General features: G+C 48.0%; 1 protein-coding gene across 1 annotated transcript; it reads right to left on the bottom strand.

Annotated features, from left to right (window-relative positions):
- Positions 1–510: 510 nt before the first annotated feature.
- RECQL4 (RecQ like helicase 4) lies at positions 511–27,760 on the bottom strand. The gene is made up of 25 exons (XM_035126270.3): positions 27,630–27,760; positions 26,696–26,805; positions 26,552–26,585; positions 24,470–24,579; positions 23,722–23,865; positions 22,030–23,156; positions 21,182–21,281; positions 19,543–19,672; positions 17,884–18,015; positions 17,450–17,590; positions 17,032–17,124; positions 15,498–15,634; positions 14,342–14,425; positions 13,880–14,068; positions 13,593–13,775; positions 13,152–13,359; positions 11,938–12,215; positions 11,673–11,810; positions 8,143–8,299; positions 7,136–7,265; positions 6,078–6,244; positions 4,013–4,199; positions 2,692–2,854; positions 1,866–1,974; positions 511–1,425 (listed from the first exon to the last, which is right to left on the bottom strand). The coding sequence occupies exons 2-25, from the start codon at positions 26,777–26,779 to the stop codon at positions 1,304–1,306; spliced, it is 4,347 nt and encodes a 1,448-aa protein (XP_034982161.2). The 5' UTR covers positions 26,780–26,805; positions 27,630–27,760; the 3' UTR covers positions 511–1,303.
- Between the last annotated feature and the right edge of the window lie 41 nt (positions 27,761–27,801).

Below are 27,801 nucleotides of genomic sequence, written 5' to 3'. Positions count from 1 at the left end.
GAGAAGTGCAATTCTGGCTGCCTCAGTGGGGGAGATGGGATGCAGGGCTCACTCATTTCATCAGCCTTGCTGAGGTCCCAGCTACATCAGGCACCTGCCTCTGATGTGGGCCAGCTGGTCATTAAAGAAACCTGTATAGAAACCAGTGTGAGAGTTTCGGTTTTCCTCTTCCCTCCTTGTCCCTTTTCCCTTGGGTGTTGTGGGTTTATTTAATTCTAAGTCAGAGGATAGGGACTGTATTTTTTTTTTGATGGTATGCAAGCTGCTCTGGTAACCTTCTTGGCTGCAGAGTGGGGCACAAATGCTCTAAATAAATACAACTACGTACTATTAAATTCCTCACCTGTTTAGTTCCTGCTCAAATAGATGGGAAGGCTACATATAAACTTCTTTGTATATTTATTAAGGCAAATGTACAAAAAGGATGTGGGGGAATTGAGAGAAAGATCAGTGCTAAATTAGAATGGTCGGTTCATGATCAATTTTATAACAATGCAAGCATTCCTCAGCTTATTTAAAAATAATGATTTTTAATTCGAAATCATAATTTAAAAATACAATGAAATAGGTTTATCGCAGGTGAAGAGGAGGCAGCAGTCAAATATTTAAAGCATTATATTTCTAAATGCCACATAGAAGAAGCAAATCCTCACAATTCTTTTATGGAAGAGGATCTGCCCATCAGTTCTTCAAGATTATGCTTGCTGATGCCAGTCCCTCCCGTATGTCTCCCCATTGTATGCGCATGTTCTACCCTTAATCATGGATCCTCTTTTTATACATATTTTATTATCATTATTTATTAAATCAACCTCCCTCCCACCAATGCTGGCAGCCTGGAGGAAGGAGGGGAGGCATCCATCAACACACTTCAAGATTTGCAAAAGATGTAGAACTCCAGATAATAAATAAAAATAATAAAAATTCCTAGAAGTTTGAAGAAGACACTCTTCCTTACATTAAAAAAAAATAAAAATCAGGAGAATTTTGTAAAAAATCAAACATAAAAAGGAAACTTTACATACAACATTGGGAAAGGCTTGGAGATAAAAACAAGCCATTTCCCCCCAAACCTTTGCTTATTTCAGGGCAACAGAAAAGTCCCATTCAGGTGCCCAGCTTTCCATCTGCCTTGCAGAGAAGTTCTGCAAAACCTCAAGGGGAGCAGGTGGTGCTATTTTGGCTCCTGGGATGCTGGCTGGTCAGTTGCATCTTGCAATTAGAGCAGCCTGCACACAGGCTTGAGGGAACCCTGAAGCTCTGCTCTGGGGTTTCATCCTTGGAGACGGCAGTGCAATTCAATTCAGTTCCAACGGATGATCTCTTCTGTGGCCATGCGCATAATCTTGTTGAAATCAAAATGTATGTACTTCCTCCAGAAACGCCGGTCTCTGCCATAGACCTGGGCTGGGTAGCGTGGGCTTCCTGTCCAAATGGAGAAAACTCAATCAGCAACCAAAAGAATTGCAAGTGCTTGGTCATTTCTCAAAGAGAGAGAGAGAGAGAGAGCAATGCCGGCCATTAGAGGGCCCAACAGAGCCTCCTGCATTGTTGACATAGAGTTAAGGATTACCAGTTTTGCTCACTTTGCAGCAGCCTTTGCCAAAGTGGTAGCCTCCAGATGTTTTTAAGACTACAACAAACATCAGCCACGTCCAGGGAGTTGGTAGTCCAAAACATCTGCAAGGCACCAGGTTGGAAAAGGCTGTTCTACAACACTGTGGCAAATGTGATGCTCAAGTTGCCTTTGCCTTTAAGAGATCAGATTGTGATTGAGCAGAAGTGCCCTCTGGTGCGGTGCCAGCCTCTGTGCTGATGCAAGAAGCAGAGCAGACCACAGAACGGCTGGAGAATTACATCCTCACCTATGCCGTGGAAGATCCTGGCCACAGCCCTGCCAGTGAACCTCTCGTCTTGGCGGATAGACAGGAAGTTGCGGACGTCAGCTCGTATTTGCTCTTCCCAGTCCCGAAGCTGAAATTGGGAAGCAAGCCATACTGGGAGTTTAGTTACTGGTGTCCAAATGTTGAGCTGCTTTGTACAAAGTCAAAACACCGGGCTCATCTTTGCTCAGCATTGTGCACTTGATAATTGGATAAGTGTCTCCCGAAAGGCCTCTTCCCCACCTCTGGCTTAAAAGGGTGAAGAGAACTCACTTCTTTGCCCAGGTAGAAAAGTGGGCAGGATGAGGCTACTGATTATCTAGCCCAGAACTTCCTTCTGGCAGCAACTCAAGGTCTTTCCAGTCACTTGCTGCCTGAGCCCTTTTTAAAACGGGAGATTTCTGCCTGCAAAGGAAGTACTCTGCCACTGGGTTATGACCCTCTCCTTTGAAAAATAAGAGGAGTAGCAGGATTAGAACCCCCCCCCATCTTCAGAGCAAGTCCCTAACCACACATCAATGGAGAGCACACAGTTAATATGAAACAAATCTGCCAGAGGTTCACCTACCCAACCATCGTTATCTCAGGAGATATTTAGAAAGCCTACTCGGACCCATATATAGCATTATGAAACAGATGAGGACCATGAAGTCCCAGGAGCATTGCAGGAGACAGTGGCACATTTCCACGCGTGGTGCCTGGCTGTGGTCTCGGAAGCCACAATCTGGAGAAGCCCAACAGACATGCCTGTGTCATTCTATGCTTTTCTGTGCCATTAAGAGGAGCAGCAAAGAGCAGCTTCTCTTACTTTAATATCTTGGAGATCCTCGGCGCCCTGCTCTTCATTTGGGAGGGCCGGGTCTGCTTCCTCTGTATCCTTCTCAAAATAATCCATCAGCAGAGACTTCAGCTGGGCGCTCTTCTCCTTGCCCCCGCGGTCACGGCACGAGGCACAGGCGCGGAAAGCCACACTGCTCAAAAAGACGAGGGGGAGAGCATACTTTGCTTTTTGCAAATCTTTCTTAGCTGTGAAGGGAATCTTTGTACGAGTTAACACTTTATTACCCCTTTGGAAGGAGGTTTCCCAACTGGTGCCTCCCAGCCCTTCTCTCTCTTTTTTAAAAATAACTTTATTAGCATAATAATTTACATGAAATATACATAAAAAATGACATAAAATATACACAAAAAAATACCACTCACACATGCTTACATATAAACAAACAAAATATTAGAGAAATTTTTTTTCCAGATAATAATAAATAATGACAAAATCGAAATGATGATAACCAAATGCAATAAATAAGCCAAAACAAAAATCAGAAAGACATAACAATACATAGACCTACATCTTAAACATAAATACATATAAAAAACATAATAAATCATATTTATCTTCAATCTTAAATTAAATTAAACTCAGAATGCATATAAATTTATCATTCATACAAAAGAAAGCACATAAGACAAAAAGAACTGAAAAAAATAAAATAATGACATTTCTACATTCATCCTGTTCCCCCCCCCAAAAAAAAGATGACTTCCAGCCAACCCTTTGCTTGGGTCTATCTTTAATCTTGTATCTTTGTACATGCTTTCTCCTCTGTTTCCCATTTAATCAGTTTTATTTTATGCCTTTTATACTTCCGCTAGGAGATTGGTTTTTTTCAATTTGATTTTTTTTGATATTGTTTAAACATACTCCAGCTTTTCTCTAACTTTTCTTCTTTTATAACTTTAGCCCTCCCCGCTCTAATCGTTAAATTTTGATAACTTATCAATTTTTCGACCCATTCCTCCCTTTTTGGCACTATTTCGCCCTTCCAATTTCTTGCAATGAGTATTCTTCCGGCTGCTGTCGCGTGCATCATTAGTGTTCTGTCTTTTACCTTTATTTCCTCATTTAATAACCCTAGTAAGACATTCTTACTAGGGCCTCCCAGCCCTTCTCAGCATCCAGCCAGTCCATGACAAGCACCTGTTGCGTCCATTAAACGCAAGGTGGATCTCCCTCCCTGTTAGAACAGCTCTTTCTCCCCCAGACTGAACACATCATTCTTTTGCCCAGCTTCTCACATGCAGCAAGCAGAGTCCACCTTTTAAAGTGGTGCCAGTTTGTGCCTACCCACCTCTGAAAGGCCTGGAAGCAGGCCTGCAGCTGGGAGAGGGCAGCTTTTTCGCGGTCCGTCACTCGCTGGTGCAGGAAGTCACACACTGAGTCCAGCTCCTCATCGGTGAGATCGCCGTAGGAGCGCAGGTGGAAAGCAAACTGACTAAATTCCACGAGGATCCCGCTCTTCCTAGACACATGGGAACCTGTGCCACAAGGGAAGGGAAGAATTAAGAAGAGGCATGCAGCGGAATCAGGCCACTTGGTCCAGCATCCAGGTCTTAGTGACCAACCACGTGCCCCTTGGGGGAGGTCACAAGCAGGGCATGAGCACGGCAACAGCACTCTCCCCACTTACAATTTCCAGCACCCAGAGGCTACTACTTGCAGCACTAAAAGTAGAACACAGCTGTTGCGACTAGTAGCCACTGACAGTCTTACACCCCCCTGAGCCTGTCTCTTTTAAAACCACTGAAATTGGTGGACAGCACTAGCATTTGTAGAAGCCCACAGTTATGCACTGCGCGAAGAAGCCATTTCTTGTGTCCGAGTTCTGAACCTTCCAACGTTCAGTTTCACTGGATGGTTAGGTAGAAATAATGCAAGGCCCATTATCAGGGAGGCCGGCGCCATGTACACCAGAGGGTAGCCTGGCCACAAAATCGGCAGGAACCAGTTTAGGAGGAACTTAATGGCTGAAGTACGTTTCCGAGCACAATTCAAAGTGTTGGTGTTGACCTTTAAAGCCCTAAATGGCCTCGGTCCAGTATATCTGAAGGAGCGTCTCCACCTCCATCATTCTGCCCGGACACTGAGGTCCAGCGCCGAGGGCCTTCTGGCGGTTCCCTCGCTACGAGAAGCCAAGTTACAGGGAACCAGGCAGAGGGCCTTCTCGGTAGTGGCACCCACCCTGTGGAATGCCCTCCCACCAGAGGTCAAAGAGAACAACAATTACCAGACCTTTAGAAGGCATCTCAAGACAGGAAGCTTTTAATGTTTGATGGATTTCTGTATTTTAATATTTTGTTGGAAGCCTGGCCTAAAGGTTCATTTCCACACACCCTTCTTGAAGGCACAGTATATCTTGAAGATATACTGGCCTCGGTCCAGTATATCTGAAGGAGCGTCTCCACCTCCATCATTCTGCCCGGACACTGAGGTCCAGCGCTGAGGGCCTTCTGGCGGTTCCCTCGCTACGAGAAGCCAAGTTACAGGGAACCAGGCAGAGGGCCTTCTCGGTGGTGGCGCCTGCCCTGTGGAACTCCCTCCCAACAGATGTCAAAGAGGAAAACAACTACCAGACTTTTAGAAGACATCTGAAGGCAGCCCTGTTCAGGGAGGCTTTTAATGTTTAATAGATTACTGTACTGTGTTTTATTTTTCTGTTAGAAGCCGCCCAGAGTGGCTGGGGAAACCCAGTCAGATGGGTGGGGTATAAATAATAAATTATTATTATTATTATTATTATTATTATTATGAATGGTAGAGTGAAAAACAATTCTAGTTAAGGTGCAAGGAGGGCTCTGCATGTATAGTAAAAATAACTGGGTTGTGGAAGAGTTTTCAGGGATTGTGGTTAGGTGACGAGATGGTGGAACAAGAGGGGTGGCAGGTGCTTGGCTAGGAAATAAACAGCCAAAATGACACACATTTCCTCTCTAGGGTGTGTGTTAAGGGGATAGGCTCTCACATTGTTTTGGACTATGTTTGGCAAGGCATTGTGGAATAGTCTGACTAACTGGGAATTTGGTGGGAGCCTCCACCTTAAGCCCCCAAAGGGAGTTTTCTCCCACTGTCGCCCTGTTGAGTCAGATATTAAGAGGGTGGGGGTTGCCTTGGAATAACAAGTTCCTCCATCCTTGTCGCTCAGAAGGCCTTTCCCTCTAAAGAACAGCAAACCCACCCCACCCCACCCCCCAAACCTTCCAGCAGAGATTAAACAAGGGATAAGCAGCCAACAAGATGTGGCTTCTCTGCTTCCTTCCTGAACCAAGACCGGCTGGGGGCTTAGGCAGAAGGCCTGCTCTCTGGGACAGCTGTTCCCATCCCAGCCCACCTAGATAGGCTTCCCACTGACTGGTTACCATTCTGAGTGCTCCACTGCAGCTGACGGAGAGCTCGTTTCACCGGCAAGACCTCCCATCCCATGGAGTCGGCCAGCTCAATGACGTCAAACTCCACAGAGCTGGCATGAGCAAGGTCCACCCCTTTCAGGCGCTGCTGGGCCAGACAGACGGCAAGAGGAGGACACCTGGGGAAAGGAGAAGAAGAGAAGTCAGCAAGTGAGAAGTCCGTAGGGGAACCGAAGAGGGTCTATTTAATCTGGGAAGCTTGGATTCAAGCACAGCTGGAACGACTGGAAAAGTGCAGAGTTCAAATCCACCCCTAATAAATTATCTTAATCATCAACGGGACAGCCTCAGTTCATCAAGCGAAACTGATGCAAAAACGCAGGGAATACCCAGCTCCCCATGTGCAATTAGGGCTCTGTGTGTAGCACTCTCCCTGATCATGCCAAGCTGCGAGCATGAAAAGTGGCGCCTGGCACAGAACGCAGCGTTTTTCAAAAGGAGGCTTCTAGCCCTCATGTTTTCCAGCTGAGCTGTCACTGCAGCAATCTCTGTCACGTCTGGGGACACCTCAGAAATGGGTTGGAGGACAGCTGTGCCAAACTGCCAGGGGGCTGCAAAGCTCTTTACGCTCCCTTTTCTGGCCTAGCAGGGGGTGGAAGCAATTGTCATAATTATTATTCTTTCGATTTACAACCTGCTTCCCCATCAGGAACGATACTCAAAACAGCCTGTGCAAAAACAGCTATACAACAAGCGATTAAAACAGCGAAACCATAGGTGCAGGCACACAATGACAAAACCTACAATTTATTGTATTATTTCAAGTGTGAAAATAAATCAGCTTCATGAAAATGTGCTTTGCTTGACTCCTTTAACTCAGGTTTGCTTTAAGGCTGAGGGTGTCATGCGACCTTGGTGACAACAGGTCCCTCCCCCCAATAATCCAGACTCTTCCCTTGGGTTCTTTCTGGGTCCCTTAGAAGGCTATCCACGTGCCATCATTTCCCAGTGCTCAGTTTCCCCCCGGTCCCTGCTCAGAGCGATGCAAGAAGCCACCTTCCCCTCCGTACCTTTGAGCCACTGCCCGCAGCTGCTGAGGGCCGCCGTAGCAGACCACCCGGCAGGAAGAGAAGGTGGGGTGCAGGAGCTCCACCCACTGGCGGGGGTGCAATTCCAGGTAGCACAGAAGCGTCTCTATACCTGAACAAAGAAGAAAGAGGAAAACTCTCAAGCTGGAGGGGGCACCTGCTGCTGTGCATCCATCTCTGGTGAAAAGCCTTTCAAAGAATCATAGAAATAATTCCAAAGGTCATCTGGTCCAACCCCCTGCAATACTCAGGGAATGTTTGGCCCAACATGAGGCTTGAAGCCACGACCCCAAGATTAAGGGTATCCTGCTCAGCTGACTGAGCTATTTTCACTCCAAACATTCTTTATGCCTTCTGTTTGCAAAGGAATCAGAGCCAGTGTTCATTTAAGCTTGACATAAAAACCACAGTCCAGCAGAGAGCGCCACTGGCACATCTGCCCCCCCCCATATTTTGCAATGAGGCAGAGGGATTGTGGGCAGACTCTGAGAGGAGATCCACCTGGGCCCAGGGCAGGGAAGCCTCTGGGGGCCCAAAGAAAAAGCAGACACCCAGGAACTCCATCCTGCTCCCTACAAGCCCCTATTAACTCCCGTGTGGCCTAAATAGAGGCAGTGTTGTGCAGTGGTTAGAGCACCTGGAGGGGGGGGAGGCCAGGGTTCAAATCCCCACTCTGTCATGAAGCTGACTGGGTGGTGGCCTTGGGCCAGTCATGGCGCCTCACCCTAACCTACCTCACAGGGTGGTTGCTGTTGCGCGGATTAAATGACAAGGACCTGGGAAAGACCATGGTTCAAGTTCCCCACTTGGCTAAGAATGTCTTTGTGCATGTGTGTGCCAAAGGCTCACAACCAGCAAGAGGAGGAAGCTGGGCAGCCACCAGCAAAGATATAGGGCAAGGGGTGGCTCAGCAGTTATGGGGCAGGGGCTGGCCCTGTCCTCCTCCTCCTTTGGGAGCAGGAAGTTAGCTACCGGTCTGGCCTCCTCACCTTCCTCTCGGAAGTCCAGGCCCTCCACAGTTTGCTGAATGGGGATAGCTCGCTCGTGCTTGTAACAGACCCGAGGACGGCCGTCGCCTGGATCAGGCTGTTCTTCGCCGCTCCCTTCCAAGGCAGCCAACATCTCTGCATCATCCACTTCACCACCCTAGATGTAAAAAGTGGCTTTACTGCACACAGGAGAGACGAATGGCAGGCCGGCAGCAGGGAAACGAAGAGACCACGAACGGATTCAAATGACAAGAAATGAGATTCCGACTGAACATTACAAAGACCTTTCTGATGGCAAGAGCGCTTCAAGAGAGGAAAGGTTTCCCTCTGGAGGTGGTGAACTCTCCTTCCTTGGAGGTTTTAAAGCAGAGGTTGGGTGGCCAACTGTCATAAAGGCTTCAGTCGCAATTCCTGCATTGCAGGGTTTGGACTGGATGAGGCTTGAGGTCCCTTCCAAACGTACCATTCTATGATTCTTCCTAAAGACAAGGGAGACACTTCCTCCTCCAGGAGACAAGAGCTGTCCTGTGGACCATGAGGCCACCTGGCTACTTATCCTACCCTGGGGCTAGAGGGTTGCATGCTGAATTCATAGAAGCATAGAATTGCAGAGATGGAAGGGACCCTGAGACCCGCTTGGACTACTGCAATGTGCTCTACGTGGGGCTACCTTTGAAGGTGACCCAGAAACTACAGCTAATCCAGAATGCGGCAGTTAGACTGGTGACTGGGAGCGGCCACCGAGACCACATAACACCAGTCTTGAAAGATCTACATTGGCTCCCAGTACGTTTCCGAGCACAGTTCAAAGTGTTGGTGCTGACCTTTAAAGCCCTAAATGGCCTCGGTCCAGTATACCTGAAGGAGCGTCTCCACCCCCATCGTTCTGCCCAGACACTGAGGTCCAGTACCGAGGGCCTTCTGACGGTTCCCTCGTTGCAAGAAGCCAAGTTGCAGGGAACCAGGCAGAAGGCCTTCTCGGTGGTGGCGCCTGCCCTGTGGAACGCCCTCCCATCAGATGTCAAAGAGAAAAACAGCTACCAGATTTTTTAGAAGACATCTGAAGGCAGCCCTGTTTAGGGAGGCTTTTAATGTTTAATTGTTTTATTTCATTTTTCTGTTGTAAGCCGCCCAGAGTGGCTGGGGAAACCCAGCCAGATGGGCGGGGTATAAATAATAAATTATTATTATTAATTATTAATATTAATATTATTATTATATAGTCCAACCCCCTGCAATGCAGGAATCTCAACTACAATTCGGATGTGGAGAACGCTTCTTTCCCCCCAATAGAACCACTAAAATTTGAGCAGAGTCCCTCCTAACTTGGACTGGCAGCTCTCAGTGAACCTCAGGGACTCAACTGACCCTCCTGGTCACGTGAGCCGTTCATTTATCCAGGTAAGTTATTTGTACCCCACCCTACTTGGAAGAAAACACCTCCAAATGGTTTGCAGCATCATAAAAACATCAGAAATAAGTACAAAAATACAATTTTACAAATTTAAAGCAGCACAAAAAAATGTCAGTAAGATATCCTTGTAGAACAGCAATATAAACGGACAAAGTTAGCCTATGGGGACCATGTTAGCAGATCCAAAACAGGGTTAAGTCAACCGGATCCACCTACCATGTATGCAGGCATTGCACTGATAGGGAGAAGCAACAGCACCCTCACTTTGGCAGGGGGTTGGGCCAGGTGACCTCTTGCGCAGCTTCCAACTCTACAGTTCTATGACCCTGTTCTGAATGGGTCCACGGGAGATTCAGAGCTAGATGGTGCAGCTTTGCATGCCCATTCATAAGCCTCTGAAAGCAGGCTGAAATGTGGGCTGTGATTTGCAGGCCCAGAGAAGCAGTTTTTCAGTGTGCCTTGGGGGGGGGGAAGGCTAGGAGTCAGCAATGCAGGGACATTAGAGCGCTCTTTACACAGCTGCAGACCCAGAATCAGTTCGTATATCCACAAGACCTTGAAGGACCCTGAATGTGGTCTGCGCTAGCTGGTAAAAAGAGATGAGGCCAGCAAACCTATTTGCACGTCACTACCTGGGCTTGAGGCCTGCACTTTGTTAAAGGGGAAATGTTAACTTACGGTGTTGCAATTTTGCTTGTTTACCCTATGGTAGAATTGAGTTGTTTATTGATCCTCTTTATACAATTTTGTAATTTTTGCATATTGTTTTCCTCTGCTTACTTTTATTGCTTTGTGCCCTGCTCTGGGATTGAAAACATTCAATGAAGAGTGGGCGATAGATGCAGTGGTACCTCGGGTTACAAACGCTTCAGGTTACAAACTCCGCTAACCCAGAAATAGTACCTCAGGTTAAGAACTTTGCTTCAGGATGAGAACAGAAATTGTGTTCTGGCGGCGCGGCAGCAGCAGGAGGCCCCATTAGCTAAAGTGGTGCTTCAGATTAAGAACAGTTTCAGGTTAAGAACGGACCTCCGGAACGAATTAAGTTCTTAACCAGAGGTACCACTGTACTGCAAATGAAGAGGTGGGGGGGGGGTTGCCACCACACTTGACCCTGCAGGCTATCAGGAAGAGAAATCATAGAATCATAGAGTTGGAAGAGACCACAAGGGCCATCCAGTCCAACCCCCTGCCAAACAGGAAACACCATCAAAGCATTCTTGACATATGCCTGTCAAGCCTCTGCTTAAAGACCTCCAAAGAAGGAGACTCCACCACACTCCTTGGCAGCAAATTCCACTGCCGAACAGCTCTTACTGTCAGGAAGTTCTTCCTAATGTTTAGGTGGAATCTTCTTTCTTGTAGCTTGAATCCATTGCTCCGTGTCTGCTTCTCTGGAGCAGCAGAAAACAACCTTTCTCCCTCCTCTATATGACATCCTTTTATATATTTGAACATGGCTATCATATCACCCCTTAACCTTCTCTTCTCCAGGCTAAACATGTCCAGCTCCCTAAGCCGTTCCTCATAAGGCATCGTTTCCAGGCCTTTGACCATTTTGGTTGCCCTCTTCTGGACACGTTCCAGCTTGTCAGTATCTTTCTTGAACTGTGGTGCCCAGAACTGGACACAGTACTCCAGGTGAGGTCTGACCAGAGCAGAATACAGTGATACTATTCCTTCCCTTGATCTAGATGCTATACTCCTATTGATGCAGCCCAGAATTGCATTGGCTTTTTGAGCTGCTGCATCACACTGCTGACTCATATCAAGTTTGTGGTCTACCAAGACTCCTAGATCCTTTTCACATGTACTGTATTTCTGTATTTTAGAATTTCTGTTTTTTTGGAAGCCGCCCAGAGTGGCTGGGGGAACCCGGCCAGATGGGCGGGGTATAAATAATAAATTATTATTATTATTATTATTATTATTATTATTATTATTATTATTACTGCTCTCAAGCCAGGTGTCACCCATCCTGTATTTGTGCCTTTCATTTTTTTTGCCCAAGTGTAGTACCTTACATTTCTCCTTGTTAAAATTCATCTTGTTTGCTTTGGCCAGCCAAATGCCACCCCCAGAGATCTCTGCCTTCCTCTCTTCTCTCTCTCCTGACCTTGCTGAGCTCCTGCTGCTTCTCATGCAGCTCCCGGCACTTGCAGGGAGGGAAAACCTTCTGTACGAGCCTCTTCACAGTGAAGAAGTCAACCGTGTCAGCGTAGATGTGCCGTCTCAGCTCGTGTAAATCCTCACCCTAGAAAGAGAGATGGCCAGCCGTGTGACTTTGTGGGGGAAGGAGACCGATTGCAGAAGCTGCTGCTGCCGCCACCAAGCAGGCACTCCCACAAGGACCAACCCAAGCAGAGTCCAGCAGGCCTCACCTCTGGGTGCAGGAAGAGGTGGCATTGGGCTGGCTTGCCATCTCTGCCCGCCCTCCCGATCTCCTGCACGTAGCTCTCAAAGTTCTTGGGCATGTTGTAGTGCACCACGCCCCGCACGTCAGACTTGTCCAGCCCCATGCCGAAGGCCACCGTGGCCACCACCACCCGCAGCTGGCCGGACATGAAGTTGTTCTGCACCCGGCGGCGCTCGGCAGCGGACATGCCGGCGTGGTAGGCTTCGGCAATCCACTTCAGGGGGCGGCGGATGCTCTTTTTGGCTATGAGGAAATGGGATTTAAAAAAGAGAGAACGGGAGCAAGGCTCACTTGACAGGGCTCTGAGAGGCTTTCAGGGCAGAACTGCTCTCCCGCACTGGGAACCGCAGCTTCTTTCCCGATGGCAGCAGAAAATTTTATTTGGTTTTTAAATAAAATAATAATAAGCTTTTAGTTATATCCCACCCTCCCCGGCCGAAGTCAGGCTCAGGGAGGCTAACATCAAATATATAACATTAGTATGAAATCAAACAATAATTAAATTACCTCCTAAAAACAGGTCAAAATCAAATTAAAGTATAATTAGATGGCTTTCCGCAGGGTTAGGGTTGGGAACAGTAAGTGCTCATTGGCCCAACTGGCCCGCTGATCTTATATGGGCCTGTGAGAATGCTGGGAGCCTCTTTCATATTAGTTCTTACACAAAAAGAAAAGGGGAGTCAGGCTGAGCCCTGGCCAAAGGCCTGGCAGAACATGAAGTTGCCCTGTTTAATTTCTGCATGCTGTGCTGCTGTTAAAGGCTGCTAGTGTGAGTAACCTGAGAGAGCGTCCCCGAGTTCTCTGCCACATTGCAAGGATTCCTGGGGTGCACGGATATTTCAGTTTCTCACTCTGTGTGCCTGAGTATCTCCTTTGGACATGTTACACTATTTTGTCATTTTGGTTGACTCTGAAGCTTGGGGTTAAGTGCAAGGTAGCCACTGTGTAGCTGAAATTTAGGTGGCTCCTAGTAATTTTAGTTATATTTTTATGGGGTATTTCAGCTTAAAAAAAATTATGATGACACTCCAGGCCTCTGGAGTAGAGCCGGCTATAAATAAATGCATTTTCAATTTGGCCTGAGAACTGGAAGAAAAAAACCACCAGCTCTCCTGTTTTCTGACCCCACCATTTCCCAGCCTGCCTCTCTCAACAACCAGCCAAGCCGGTGACCAGCACCTTTTGCTTTCTTCCTCTTGCTAGCAAGGCTGCTGCTGCTGCTGTCCTCCTCCTGCTCCTCAGCATTGGGGGGTTCTTTGAGCTTCACGCCCTGGAGGCACGTGCGGATAAGGGCTGCGATCCGGGCCGTCTCCTCGCGGCGTGTGCAGTAAACTATGACCGAGTCTAGGCTCCCAAACCTCTCCCCTTGCAGCAAGTTCACCAGGGCCTGGAATCGGAACAAAGTGGCCAACTTTGAGATGCAGGATTAACTTGAGGGAAAGTGACATGCATTGCTCAGCGTGGAAGAAGGGAATGCCAAAAGACTATCACCGGAGAGACAAGGGACCCTCCCAAGTCTCCACAACATACGGCTGGAAACCAGAAAGACTTCTGAAGATGGAGCCCCCCGCACTCTCCCACACAGTAGTGATGGGCAGCAAGTCGGGGCTCCAGACTCACCTGGTCCTTGTCTCTGTCCGCAGAGACAGAGAGATGCAAGTTTGGAGGGACAGCAGCAGAACGCACAGCAATCCCCTTGGCCTCTGGGATGCCCAAGTGATGAGCCACGTCCCGCGCAGTGGAGAGGGTGGCGGTGGCTGTGAGGCCCAAGAAGCACCGCACGCCCAAGCGGTCCCGAAGAACCTGCCGGAGAGAAGGTGTCACCCAGCCAGGCTCTGCTGCTTACAGGTGTTCCTCATCCACACACCTGTGTTTGCATCTCGCTTCTGTGCGCACAGATTCCGTACCTTACAGAGGCGAAGGTAACAAGGGCGGAAATTGTGGGACCACTCTGAGACGCAGTGTGCTTCGTCGATGCAGGCAAAAGCTACTGGGGGCAGCTGATCGGCTGGTGGGAGACAACTGGATGCTGAGACGCCTCCCCCAACCAAAGCCTCAGGTGACAGCAGGAGCACGTGAACCTTCCCAGCCTTGACCTGCAAGCATGGAAAGCCAGCAAGTCGTGAGCCAGAATTTTAACATTTCTTTTAAAATAATTTTAAAAAGTCTTACAATGCTGACTTGCCCCACAGGGTTGTTGTAAAGACTACAGGTAGAAAAGGCATGTTGTGCTTTGAGCATTTGACAGCATGCTACAAATTTATTACTATTTACAAGTTGCAAACCGGAGGCTGGAAGTAGCACACGGACACCCCTAGCATTTTGCAGTTACAACAAGAATTATGTAGCCTCTACATCAGTCGTCTCACCCTGTCCATGGCAGCCTCTCTCTGGGTCTTGGACATGTTCGAGTGTATGCAGACGGCTTTCAGGCACTGGGGAAGGCCAGAGACCTGCAAAGGAAGCACAAAATGTGTGTCACTGAAGGAAGAACAGTCAAAAGAGATGGAGATCCCCTCAGGCCACATTGAGGCTCCCAGAGCCACCTCCTTGCAAGCTTTTCCTCCTCTGTAACTTCCTCTAAGGGGGTGAAATATGCTGAGGTTTACCCTAAACACATTCCCTGATGCTAGGATCATGTCACCCAACAAACTTGCTGGGGGAGGGAAATGATTTGCAGGGAGGGAGATCTAATTTCTTGCTTAAGAACCAGGATTGAACTAGACTGGAATTGGAAATCTTTTCAAGGGAACCTGCTTGCAAATAATTTGAAATTATATTCTTAGAAGCTGAACTCAACATTTGGTCTTGCAGATATACTGCTGCATGTGAACGCCAGGCCAGAGAGAAACCATTGGGTCCATCTGTCTGAATATTACCTCCTCTCACGGGCAGCAACTCAGACAGAGGGTCTTTTCTAGCTCTGCTACCTGCCATTACAACTTTAAAAAACTGACCAAGAAAAGTTACTTTGAATAAAAAAGTTATTTTTATCATATACTTTGTGGCTTTATATTTTGATTTTGTTCTGTGAACCACCCGGAGACCTCCAGGTGTAGGGCAGTATATAAATTCAACAAATAATAATAATAATAATAATAATAATAATAATGACTTGAAAAGCAGGTTTGTGTCAAAAACGGTTTGTTAAATGTCCTCTATTGAAAATAGACAAGAGCTGCCTGCATGTCCAGCTGAGGCCTTGCTCCTCCGCTGTCAGAGTCCAAAGCAATCACAGCAGAAGACCAGAAGCACACTGCTAAGGTCTGGAGGGTAGAGGTTGAACGGAGCAGGCCCCAGGGATGGCTAGGAAAGGTTCTTGTCCGAAAACCAGGAGAGCCACTGTCAGTCTTTGTAGACAACCCTGGGCTAGATGGACCTATGGTCTGCCTTGGAAATAAGGCAGGTTCCCTGTGTTCCTAAATCTAGAGCATGGAGAGCTTCCCTCCTCCCTCTTCCCCCCTCCCTGGACCACAAGCAAGGAAATGACACCACCCTCCTCCAAATCCAAACCAGCAAACTTACTTGGTCATCCATCAGTGATACCAATGGTGAGATCACCAAGGTGATGCATTTGGACCTCTTGCTGTACAGGTACGCAGGGAGCTGGTAACAGAGAGATTTCCCCATTCCTGTGGACAGCACTACCAGCGTGGAGAGCCCTAGAGAAGTGGCAGAATTAAGAGCAGCAGCGGCAATCAGCATGGGCTGCCTATAGCAGTGATTCCTGCACTGCAGAGGGTTCGACCAGATGATCCTTTGAGTCCCTTCCAAGTATAAAATTATACTGTTGACATCCGTCTGTTCAAGTGACAATGGGCTGTGCCTATGGGGGTGAAGTCAAACCTCCCCGGGGCACAAGCCTAGGCTGTGTGTCTGGAGGTCCTGGGCTGCCCAGACAAGAAGACGCCCCTCTCGGACTTGCTGATGGGGTCCAAAGGAAAGCAGAGCAAGATGTTTAGAACCAGCGGAGCTGCAGGAGTTGCCAGGAGGAGGCGTACAAGACGTCATCCAACCGCCTTAGGGACTCTGCTCCGCATTTGTGTAGGGTTTACTCTTTACCCCTTTCTTCTCCTGGAGATGTCCCACAAGGCAGCCGAAGTTCGGGATCAGTTTTCCTTCTCCTAGACGGGCTACCTTCCTAGGTTGACGAGCCCTATCTGCCCCTCACTTATCTCTACAGCATGTGTAGGAACTGCCTTCTTGACTGTTGGACCTGCTCTCGGTCTCATCCACTCAATCCATTGGAGCCTATCTCCACATGCAGGGGAAGTCATACAATTTGATGACTCCATGTTATTGGGCTCAATTCAAGGTGCTAACAATCCTATATAATAAAGTCCCTGTGTCTCTGCGTCCAGTCCCTGCGTCCCTGTGTCCGCGCTAATGCGCAGAGGCGGGACGTACACACACACGCTCTCTCTCCCCCCCTCAACCCTCTGCCTCCTGTTCCCCTGCGGCGGCGGACCCCCGGAGCCCGATGCCGCCATCTTGGTCCGCCTCCTCCTCCTCCTGACAACCCTACCTGGCCCGTGGGAGGAGCGGCGGGGCTGCGGCCTTCCCTCCCTCTCTGCGCTCGGCCGCAGGAGATGACGGGAGAGCGCTTTGTTTAATTGCGTTCCCGGCGCACCCCGCGGCCGAGCGCAGAAAGGGAGGGAAGTCCGCGGCCCCGTCGCACCTCTAGCACCCGTTTTCTTAACGGGTTGAATGAGACTAGTAACATATAAGCCCTTAAGCAGCTAGTACCCTTGTTGTAACACCTCTCCCCATATCAACCAGCTCCTATATAAATTCAACCCTTCAGTGTTGCTTGGTCATTCCTTGGAAGAACAGTCTTCCCCCGCCTAGTGCCCTCCTGGTGTCTTGGACTATAACTGCCATCAGCCTAGTTGGCACAGCCGACTAGGTAGTTCAAAACACCTGGAGGCCAAAGGCTTAGGAAAAGGATGCAGCAAGACCAGCAACGATTGCTTGGCTGCACTTCCAAGTAAACTGCATCCTTCTTTCACTCTGCATTTCCTGCATGATGAGGAAGTGTCTTGCAAACAACCCTTCTCACCTGAGAGTATCCGCATAATGGCTGTTTCCTGTCCTGGCCGGAAAGTGGCATAACCCAACTCAGCCAGTGCTTCCAACACTTCTGGAGGGGTCTCTGCATAAGACACAGAACAGAGATCCAGTCAAGAAAGGGGCAATGATTCCACACTCATGGAAGCATCAGGAGAAAGGGACGTAGGTAGAAATTCTGCAAAACCCATTATCAGTGAGAGTGCAGCCTGTCCACAGAACTGGCAAGAAGCACTTTAGGAAAACCTCACACCGACCGTTAAGAGTGAAGAACACACAGGGCCTTTTAACTGGGGATCTGATGCACAAACTCTGCAGCAAGTTCTGCCTCACCACTGCATGGAGGCTGGCGACAACCAGCCATTGGGGGTGGGAGGTGGGGCAACAGAGGCACCCTTTTGGAAACTTACCTCTCACCTTCCCGTCCTGCCCCAGTTTGTAGAGAGGTTCTGTTGGCGGAGGTGGTGGGAGAACTTCCAAGACGGGCCTCTGCACACACAGGTGAACCTCTTCCTCCTGCATCAGGTCTCCTTGGCCGCTCTCACTTTTTGCTGGCGAAGAAGGAGGGGGGGAGGAACAACAAGTTATGAATATTATTATCTTTATTATTTATTTATTAATATACCACCTGGACCGTAGAGTCTTTGCACCAGCTGCAGCCTCTATACCAGCTGCAAGGAAAGCCCCAAATTATTTCTTCATCTTGACACCATGGCGCTTGCATCTGCTTACAGAAAAATGCCCTGCTAGCACAGTGGGAACGGACCAGCGACAGGTTCTATCTGTTTCGAGACCACATAGCATCAGACTGGAGGGTGCTACAGAGGCAGCCTTTGCCTCTTACCTGCGATCTTGCTGTAGGCTGTGTTGGTCATCTGAGCCACTTCCTCCAAAGTCAGCAGCGGCACCTCCTCTTCGGCAGCAGAGACATCTCCCTTCAGTTGGGGGTCAGCGGCAGAGAGCTGCTCAGTAGCAGCTAAAGGAAGAAGAGAGCAATCAAAAGAATGGATTTCCCTTCCCCTTTGGGAAAAGGCTGTAGCTCAGGAATAGAGGGTGGCTAAACCCTAGTTCAGGGGCCTGCTCTGCCGCCCAAAGAGCAATTGCTTTTGACCACACAAGACCACAAATTCTGGTAGCAGTGGGGTAGGCACAGCCCAGCACGCTGGTGTAGAGGCAAATCACCGTTTCCCTATTGATCAGTTTGATCATTTGACGAGGGAAGACAACGACAATGCCAGCCCCCCTCACCCCATTTGCACAGTTCAGTCGGGGGGGGGTTGTGTTCCTGTGTTTTCATGTAAGAACTCGGAGTGACCATTTCATCATATGGCCCCTGAAATATTGACAAAGGGTGAAAGAAGTCCCTGGGCCAAAAAAAGATTAGCCCACCTTGCCAGGTTCAATCCCTGGCATCTCCAAGTAGATCTGAAACCCTACATAGATGCTGCCAGTCAGCATGTGGGCAATACTGAGCTTACTGGTTGGTCTAAGGCAGCCCCCTGGGTTCCTCCTCCTTCTGCAAATATGGCCAGGGACTTGCCTATGCCTTGGCCCAGGTTGCCCTGAGCTTTGGGACAGTTGCAGGAAGAAGACCAACTACTGTACCTGTAACTACAATGGCTTATTATGTCCCAACCAGGAACTGTGGCAAGTGTTGGCTTGTTTCACTGGAACTACAGCTAAGAATATTACCCACAGCTTGGAGTTGGCTTGGTTCACTAAACAACCACATGCCACTAATGAGAGGTCACCAACCACACATCACTAGCAGCCAAGGCGAGCTGACAACTGAAGCAAAAGTTTCCAACCTCCATCTTGCAGCTGAGGTGGAGGACGGGCAAGAATCTGAGGCTCACACACGCAAAACTAAACTATGCATTTAATATTAATGTACAAACTTAGTCATTTTATCTGCTAGATGTGCTAATCCTATGGCCAGAAATAGTGTCTTCCTTAGAACACATTCCAAGAAGTCACAGGACAATTGAGGTAGCCTTCATGGCCTTATGCAAAGGTTAGTGAAAAAGCATTTTCCAAATAAGGCAATTATTGATTGATTGGTTTTATTCAATCCAGCCTTCATCTTACGGTCTCAAGGTGGGTTTCAAGTCAATTTAAAAATCCAAACAAAACCTAAGGAATGGCCAGAGCTGATAAAACACCTAAAATCACATGAGGATTGATAATAAAAAAATATCTTACGGAGTCAACACAACAAAGCAGTCAACTGGTTTATAATGAGGACTTTTTCCTTCTCTCTGTGCTTGACAGCCAGATCAAGACTCTGCTGGTAGCTTTGCTAATAAAAGGGCAGTGAGGGTTTGTAGACATTGCAGGAAGTTGTGCAAACTCTGCAACTAACTCCTTCCATCTGCCTTTTTGTGAAAGTCTTTGTAGCCGTACAAAACATACTCAACGTGTCTTCTGTTCTCTTAATGCAAAGCGTCCCAATACCTGGTCTTTATTTTGTGATCATCTGGCCATGACAGCAAGGTGGCCTTACCTCTCCCCTTGCACTGGGAAGCCCAGTGACCAAGTTCTCCACACCGGAAGCAAGTGTCAGAGCCTCGGTCCAAGTGCCTGCCCCCTCCTCCAAACTGCTCCCCCTTTTTCTTCCACTTCTGCTTCCATACCTGTCAAGACACCAAAAAGATGCGGGCTAAGGCAATGGAGGCCTCTCCTGCATCACTACAGGAGGTTGTGATCAGGCCGTGTGAGTCATGGGCCGGCAGAGGACCCAGCTGAGGGCTCCAGTGGCTTGAGGGGGAATCTGTCAGCATATATTTGGCAGGAGGGTGCCCCAAAGTGTTCTCGTACCCCAGTTATCCCCACGGTGGAAGTCATGAACTCATCCCCTCTCTGACAGGCTCTCCAAGCTTGGCAAAGCCTTGGCTGACACACAAGCCCTGGTGCCACTGAAGACTTGGAATAGCTCCATCTGCCCTGAAGGGAAGGGGTCAACAGCCACCTTTCAGGAGCTAGAGCCACACCCACCCACCACCCAAGTCTAGGAGGAGTCAAAGGAGAAGGGAGCAGAAGAGCTCAGCCCATCAGGAGCACTCACAGCTTTAGTGATCTCTTACCTTCAAGAGGTGTGCCTTCATGGACTCAGATCTATAAATTTAGACACCCACTCACTATCTAACCACACACTGATACACAAGCCCATGAGAGGCTTTTAAGCGGAGGTAGGTTGGCCACCTGTCATGGATGCTTTAGCTGAGATTCCTGCACTGCAGGGGGTTGGACTAGAGGACCCTCGGAGTCCCTTCCAACTCCACGATTCTATAACTGTGCTCCCCACCCATGCAGAAGTGCAGTGAGGCAGAAGCGTACCCACCTCACACAAACAAATGAAGAAAAGGCCAAAGCAATGGCTATGAGAGTAGTTGTTATTTCCCAAAATGTTTCAAACATAAATATTCTTCTTCATAAAATAAAAAAAATCCTTCAGTAGCACCTTAAAGACCAACTAAGTTTTTATTTTGGTATGAGCTTTCGTGTGCATGCACACTTCGTCAGATACACTGCAACAGAATCCACCAGACCCTTATGTATATTCAGAGGGTGGGGGTGATGGGAATGGGTGATGGGCTGATGGGAGTGGTAAACCTGTAGATGGCTGTTAACGACTGTTGATGACTGCAATTGGTCCTGAGGGGGAAAAGCAAGGGCTGAGGTGCTAAAGAAAGCTTGATCATGCATAATGAGATAAGAATCCGATGTCTTTATTCATCCCAGGTGGCTCCATGTTTCAGTGTATCTGACGAAGTGTGCATGCACACGAAAGCTCATATCAAAATAAAAACTTAGTTGGTCCTTAAGGTGCTACTGAAGGAATTTTTTTATTTTGCTTCGACTCAGACCAACACGGCTACCTACCTGTAACTATTCTTCTTCATGTGAAAATAAATACAAAATTGAATTCAATTTCCTCCAGAGCAAACAGGCTACTTCAAAAGTTGGAAGCTCCACTCAGACATGATTAATTCCAATTCTATTTTATAGGCTGTAAATACCACTACGGGAGGCAGTGGAAGACAGGAGTGCCTGGCGTGCTCTAGTCCATGGGGTCACAAAGAGTTGGACACAACTAAACGACTAAACAACAAAAATTACCACCGAGTCAAGAAGCAATTTACCTGCTTGCGGAGTTGCCTCCCTTTCAAAGCGTACCCTTTCACGTGAGATTTCTTCTTGAGATTGATTCGCACAAAGTTGCCATCCTTCTTTGGTGGTGGCCTAGAAAGAGACAAGATCCCTTTACTGTAATGGTTCAAAACAGGGTGCCTCCTATTTAGTTGTACTCTTGCTCAGGCTTAACAGTAACTGCCAAAAAGGCACATAGACTTAAGCACCAAAGCAGTTCTGATTCCCACCAGCCCCTAAAGACCCTAAGGGACTGTATTTCTTAGAACGGTTCTGAGATTTCTCTTCTCTTTCCTCTTCTCTCTCTCTGAACACAAGTCCCACAACCAGATTTTTAGTTACAGGTAGGTAGCCGTGTTGGTCTGAGTCGAAGCAAAATAAAAAAATTCCTTCAGTAGCACCTTAAAGACCAACTAAGTTTATATTTTGGTATGAGCTTTCGTGTGGTATCTGACGAAGTGTGCATGCACACGAAAGCTCATACCAAAATATAAACTTAGTTGGTCTTTAAGGTGCTACTGAAGGAATTTTTTTATTTAACCAGATTTTTGTAAGGGTAAAACATCCTCAAAGTGGAAAAGGAAGGGTGACAGTGTGGTGTTAATAACACAAACCATGCAAGCTGCCAGCATGAAGAAACACTGTAGGGAGGTACTGTATGAAATAACAATTTTATGTGACAGTAATTTGTAGAATACAAAATCAGGATAAGGACATTGGGAGAGATGGACTGCACAAACCATTCACTTTCTAGTACAAATATGAGCGGATACCGAAACAGAGGAGAAAATATTAGATGAAGTTGTACTTCGAGGAGCTCCAGCAAGCTCCCTGGACATACCTGCAGGCCAGATTGCTGGATCTCTCACTCTGCCTGGGACAATCCTCCCCATCAACTTCCCCAAGTAGGTTTTCAAAGCAAACTGGGGTGCCTGTTCCACTTTTGTCTTGTGCCTCAACAATGTCCTGACCATCAAAGTCGTATTCGCTGAGCCCTGGCTTTTGACTGGCACCACGCAGCTTTTTGAAGCGCCTGCCCCCCGCAACCTCCTTAGTTCTCTTGCGTTTTACGCCAGAGGGGCCCCTTTGGAACCTGCCCTTGCCGTCATCTCCGTGGGCTTCAGGATCCTGCTGCCTCTTCTTGCAAGAAGCTTTTGCTCTCTTAGGAGAACTCTGCTGCCTTTCCTCCACTTTGCAGAAAGCACCACTCAACTGCGGTGAAGTTCCTTCCCGAAGCTGCATCTCGGTTTCCTGAGTGGCATCCTCTGTATGAATCTCCAGTTTGCGGCTATGCTTGAAGGCAGAAAACTCAGCTTTGCCCTCGGCGAGTGCTGCATCTGCACCTGCTTTGCATGGGGTCTCACCTGCAGCGTGGTTAGCCTGCCCACTGGGCTTGCAGCTGTCTCCAACACGTTGGACCAGGGGCTGGCTCCCCACCGCATCTCCTTGACTGTTTTCCCTGGGAGAATTGCAAAACTTCTCCTGTGCCTGCTCTCCAAGGTGGGGAGGAACACCCCCTTTCCCCTGGGAATTGTGTCCTGGTGAGCCCTGGCCTGGATCTGCCCCACCGCCTGGGAGAGGAGAGCCGTCTCCAGGGAGCCCCTCTCTTGCCTGCCATTCTGCCCCTTGGCACCTATCCAGCCAACCAGGATCCAGGCTACTCAGCCGCTTGGTCAGTGTCTGCTTCAGCTGCTGGAACTTATCCAGCAGTGGTGGCGGCCTTGGCTTTGGGTCAGAGTAGGGGAGCTTGTTAGGAACCAGCCCTGGGAATGAAGGTGGCAGGAGGGTTTCAATTTCCATGGGATCGGGGCAAAGCAGCTCCTCTGGGCTATTTTTTAACAAAGGAGCCTCAGGTGGTTTGGGAGACGCAGCCTTTGTGGTGGTTTGGTGCATGTCCTTCTGCTGTGAGACCGCTGTGACTGACTTCCTCCTGGGGGTGAGGGATTTCCTTAAAGTTACAGGGCGTTCCTGAGATCAAAAGTAAAATTCAGTTAGTTTCCAGCAAGTGAACCTACCTACCGGTATATCCCCAACACTTTCCCCTCTTACTTTATACCAGAAAAGAAAACCTTTGAAGCTAAGCTTCAACCTTCAGACAACCTTCCCTTCCCTACTGGAAATCTTTGCTAAACGGCTGGCTCTTCCCCAACAAGTTTTGAACCACGTAACAAGTCTCAGGTTCCTTACGTGGGGTTTCCGGTTAAAGGAGATCAAACACCAGGGCTGAGAAAATCTCACTTAGTATTGGGAAATGCGTGTTCATGTGTCTGCAAGGTCAAATTATACGGATAAGTAATTATTTAGGTAAGGGAAATGAGCTCAGACTTTCCAAACAGCCTTGTCTGGTTCAAGGTGCTCATCAAGTTTCCATTGAAATGGAAGGAAGTGCAAAGATTAGATCATATCGCAGGCATAGTTTAAATGGAGTTGGTCCTTTTCCCCCCTCAAGGATCTTCAGCCTTCAGAAGCTACCCTGTCCCTGCACTCAGCCTGGGCTCAAGGCTAGAATTAGTCACTCACCAATCACACAAACCTTAATAGCTGATCCCAAGTTGCATTTCAGCTTCATGCCAAAATATTTTACAGAAGCCTGCAGGGTGTCTTGATCCTGCGGGGTCAGTTTAGGAGCCATATTTCCTCGATTCAGGTGTGTACCCCAGCAATCCGACTCAGGTACCTTGGAAAAGAGACGAGGAGAGCAGGGAGGAAAAACTGGCGGACGTTTTAGAGGGTAATTACGGCATGCAAAACTAATGTTTGTAAATTTTAGTTGCAAATCGTTCCCCTGTGCAGAGTTAAGTTTAATAGTTAAGTTTACATATCCCTATTGCAGTTCGTTTTCCATGTAAATGCTATCATTCTCCAACTATTTATACTTTTATTACATTTATATCCCACCTTTCCTCTAAGGAGCTCATAGTTCTCCTAACTTAATCCCCACAACCATGTGAGGTAGGTCAGTCTGAGAGTGAGTGACTGGCCCAAGGCCACCTAGAGAGCTTCATGGCTGAGCGGGAATTTGAACCCTGCTCTCCCAGGACCTGGTCCAAACCTCTAACCACTACACTACACCTTATTGCCTTTTGAAAACAGTTCAGCCCCAACACAGCTTCATCTGGTTTACATTTAGAGGCTGTAGGTGACAAAAATGGAGATGAGGGGGTGTTAACAGGCTGCAGGGTTTTTTGATCTGATAATAACAAACATGGGCTCAAGGCTTTCCCCTGCAAGGTCAGTGCCCACAGACATCACAACTGCAAAACACAAAGCCCCTTTGTTACCTGTTCCGTTACTGGAAGCTCCCGAATTTCTTTCTGGCAGATGGCTTCAGATTCAAGGCGGCCTTGGTGTCCTTTGGTTTCTTTCAGTGCCTTGTATTCTTTGTACAGTTCTGTGCACAAATAGCAGTTCAGAATGACTTCTGAGCTGATGAGGAATTACCTGCCCAAATCAGCTCTGGGGTCTATCAAACCCAGCATACACACTCTCCCTCAGGTAGTAGTAATATTCAGGTGTGACAGTTCTACAATAGATAATGATTTGAGAAGAGCCTGCCTGTAGGGAGGTCTTGTTTTGATAGCTTATGTTTAGAAATTCACCCACTGGGTTAGGCATTGAGGCCTGCAACTTGAGCTGAATGAAACCACAGTAAACATTGCAAGGGGCTGAGATGAAGAGACGGAGAGCTTCAATGCACAAAGTCCCCCCCCCCCCAAATCTGACAGGCCATGGCTCTACAGAGCAGCTGCCAATCAGAGATGACAACACTTTACAGATGGACTGTTGGCCTGAATCTCCTTAAGGCAGCCAGCCACAGTACCTTTCTGTAATCATGTTTCCATGTGTTATAAGGGGTCAAATTTCACAGCTACTGGAAAAGCATATTAAGTAAATGGAAAAGCACTTGGTACACCGAAAACCCCTACACAAATAAAACATATTTAGATGGCAATAATAATAATAATAATAATAATAATAATAATAATAATAATAATATATTATTTATACCCCGCCCATCTGGCTGGATTTCCCCAGCCACTCTGGGCGGCTTCCAACAGAAAGATAAAACACAATAATCTATTAAACATTAAAAGCCTCCCATTAAAAGTCTTCTAAAAGTCTGGTAGTTGTTTTCCTCTTTGACATCTGTTGGGAGGGCGTTCCACAGGGCAGGCGCCACCACCGAGAAGGCCCTCTGTCTAGTTCCCTGGAACTTGGCTTCTCGCAACGAGGGAACCGCCAGAAGGCCCTCGGTGCTGGACCTCAGTGTCCGGGCAGAACGATGGAGGTGGAGACGCTCCTTCAGGTATACTGGACCGAGGCCATTTAGGGCTTTAAAGGTCAGCACCAACACTTTGAATTGTGCTCGGAAACGTACTGGGAGCCAATGTAGATCTTTCAAGACTGGTGTCTTCAATGGCCCAGTGCTGACTATATAAGTGATTAAGGCACGTCATTTCAGTGTTTTGGGGTCTTGTGCTGTGTTTGGGGTCTTGCCTGAGTGTTGGGGTCAGTCTGTCCGTGAGTTGGAGCCTGTGTTACATCTTGAATTTCTGGAGCAACAGGAATACTTTATACTTTATATCTGTATCTGCAGAGCTTAAAAACGATGTCTATATATCAATGTCTGGAACTGTTTTACTGAGCTAATCTTCTACAGCAGTAAATTATTTTGGACCTAAAGTCGCCTGTTTGGTAAATGGAACTGGGGGGAAACTTCTGCTACATAGGTGCCTCAGATCCCCAACAGTAATTGTTATTCAGTTAGGGTTTCTCAGCTCTCCATCAATACTTTGGATTCGCAATGCTACCTTGTATTTTATAATGTTTGTATGCTATTGTTTAACAGTAAGAGCTGTTCGGCAGTGGGATTTGCTGCCAAGGAGTGTGGTGGAGTCTGCTTTGGTGGTGGTTCCTGCTTGGCAGGGGGTTGGACTGGATGGCCCTTGTGGTCTCTTCCAACTCTATGATTCTATGAACCTCATTTATTTTATCTTCTGCAATGCTTTTGCAGGAGAAAGGTGCTAGAATAGAGAGGTTGCCCTGAACCAACCAAGTTCTCCCTACCTTAAGACAATGTGTTCTTAAAATGAGCAGTGACAATTATTCTGCTAGTTGGATTTTTGTGTTTTAATTAGCAGGAGTTGCAGGGTTTTAGAGTTCTAGGCTCTCCTTACCACCATAGGGAACTGGGAAACATACATGTGACTCTGGGGAGCAACTTATTTGCAAAACTTGCCAGCTGATCTAAACTATTCCAAAAATAATAGCTGTCCCCTTGATTAACCTAAAGCTGGCTTGACATCCCTTCCACTACCGCAGCACACAAAAACAAATATGCTAGGGAGAAGAATCACACTTACGTCTGACCTCTTCAGGAGCCGTTGCAACATCAGCCTAGAAAACAGGTGCAAATTTGTCAGGATAATTTTAGAAATGTGAATGGCTACAGACATGCTGTCAGCAATAACTCAAATGTCCACCCTAGTCTACAGTGTTCCAAATACCTTGCCAGGTCTCCTCTGGTGCTCCTGGAAAAACAAAACCTCCCAGTTTTTCAGCAGGAGTTTAACCTTGCTACATCTGTCCATCACTCCCCAAGACAGGCTTCCAAAAACTGCACGAGAAGACACATAAGTTTTAGGTTAATATGTTCCAAAAGAACCCTTCAGAGCTGGGTTGGTGGCAGGCAGGAGGCCACACTGCCCAGGCCATTATGCACCCAACAACATGCAAGCCCAGAATATGTTACACAGCAGCAATCCATAATTGGAGAATGCAACTTTCAGATTTGAAAAAAACAAAAAAACAATCCTTCCAGTAGCACATTAGAGACCAACTAAGTTTGATATTGGTATGAGCTTCCGTGTGCATAAGGGGAAAGGAGCAGTTTTTTTTCTTATAACACTATATTCCGAAAGGGAAGAGAATGTACATTGCTTCTCTGCCAAAGTACGATCCGGCACACACGGAGGTCTCTCGCATGCCTGCATCACATGCGAACTAAGTCAGGGGAATCTCTGTGGGAACTTAACTCTTTTGGGATTCTTAGCTGGACCCACTAAGGGGGCCGTGATAAAGTTCCCATTGGGATTCCCCCCTCCCCCACAATGAAACCCAACACTGTGACACTCATCCCCACACATGATAAAGATACGCAGAAGAGGAGACACCTGCCCTGAAGAGGGGCACTGAAAGGGACCCAGGCGTCCGGGCACCCCCTCCTGGGGATACTGGAAGGGACCCAGGCGTCCGGGCACCCCCTCCTGGGGATACTGGAAGGGACCCAGGCGTCCGGGCACCCCCTGCTCGGGATACTGGAAGGGACCCAGGCGTCCGGGCACCCCCTCCTGGGGATACTGGAAGGGACCCAGGCCGCCGTCCTGCCCTCCCTTCCAGGCCGAGGGGGGACCCAGGCGTCCGGCGGCCCCGCTCCGTTACCTCTACCTCCTTCCCACCGGGCTCTGAGACGATTCCCTTCTTCCCGCGCGCCCGCCGCGCCGACCAATAGGCGACGGTTCTACCGCTCGAGGGGCGGCGCTTGCTGCGCCCCAATCAGGAGCAGCCGTTGGGGAGGCAAGGGAGAAAGGAAGGAAGGGAGCTGGTCTCCTTG

The sequence above is a fragment of the Zootoca vivipara genome, chromosome 8 (genome assembly GCF_965207765.1).
Source record: "Zootoca vivipara chromosome 8, rZooViv2.hap1.1, whole genome shotgun sequence".
NCBI lineage: Eukaryota > Metazoa > Chordata > Lepidosauria > Squamata > Lacertidae > Zootoca > Zootoca vivipara.
The sequence above is the reverse complement of the archived record's forward strand: the minus strand, read 5'-3'. Positions and strand labels throughout refer to the sequence as shown.

Bases quoted from the DNA above. Each gene is read 5' to 3' on its own strand.
- RECQL4 (XM_035126270.3), bottom strand. From the start codon at position 26,779: ATGGACAGATGTAGCAAGGTTAAACTCCTGCTGAAAAACTGGGAGGTT. The intron at 13,360-13,592 runs GTGAGTCTGGAG...TTCCGATTCCAG, and splicing joins CGGACAGAGACAAGGACCAG to GCCCTGGTGAACTTGCTGCA. The intron at 11,811-11,937 runs GTGAGGCCTGCT...CTCTCTTTCTAG, and splicing joins ACCTCTTCCTGCACCCAGAG to GGTGAGGATTTACACGAGCT.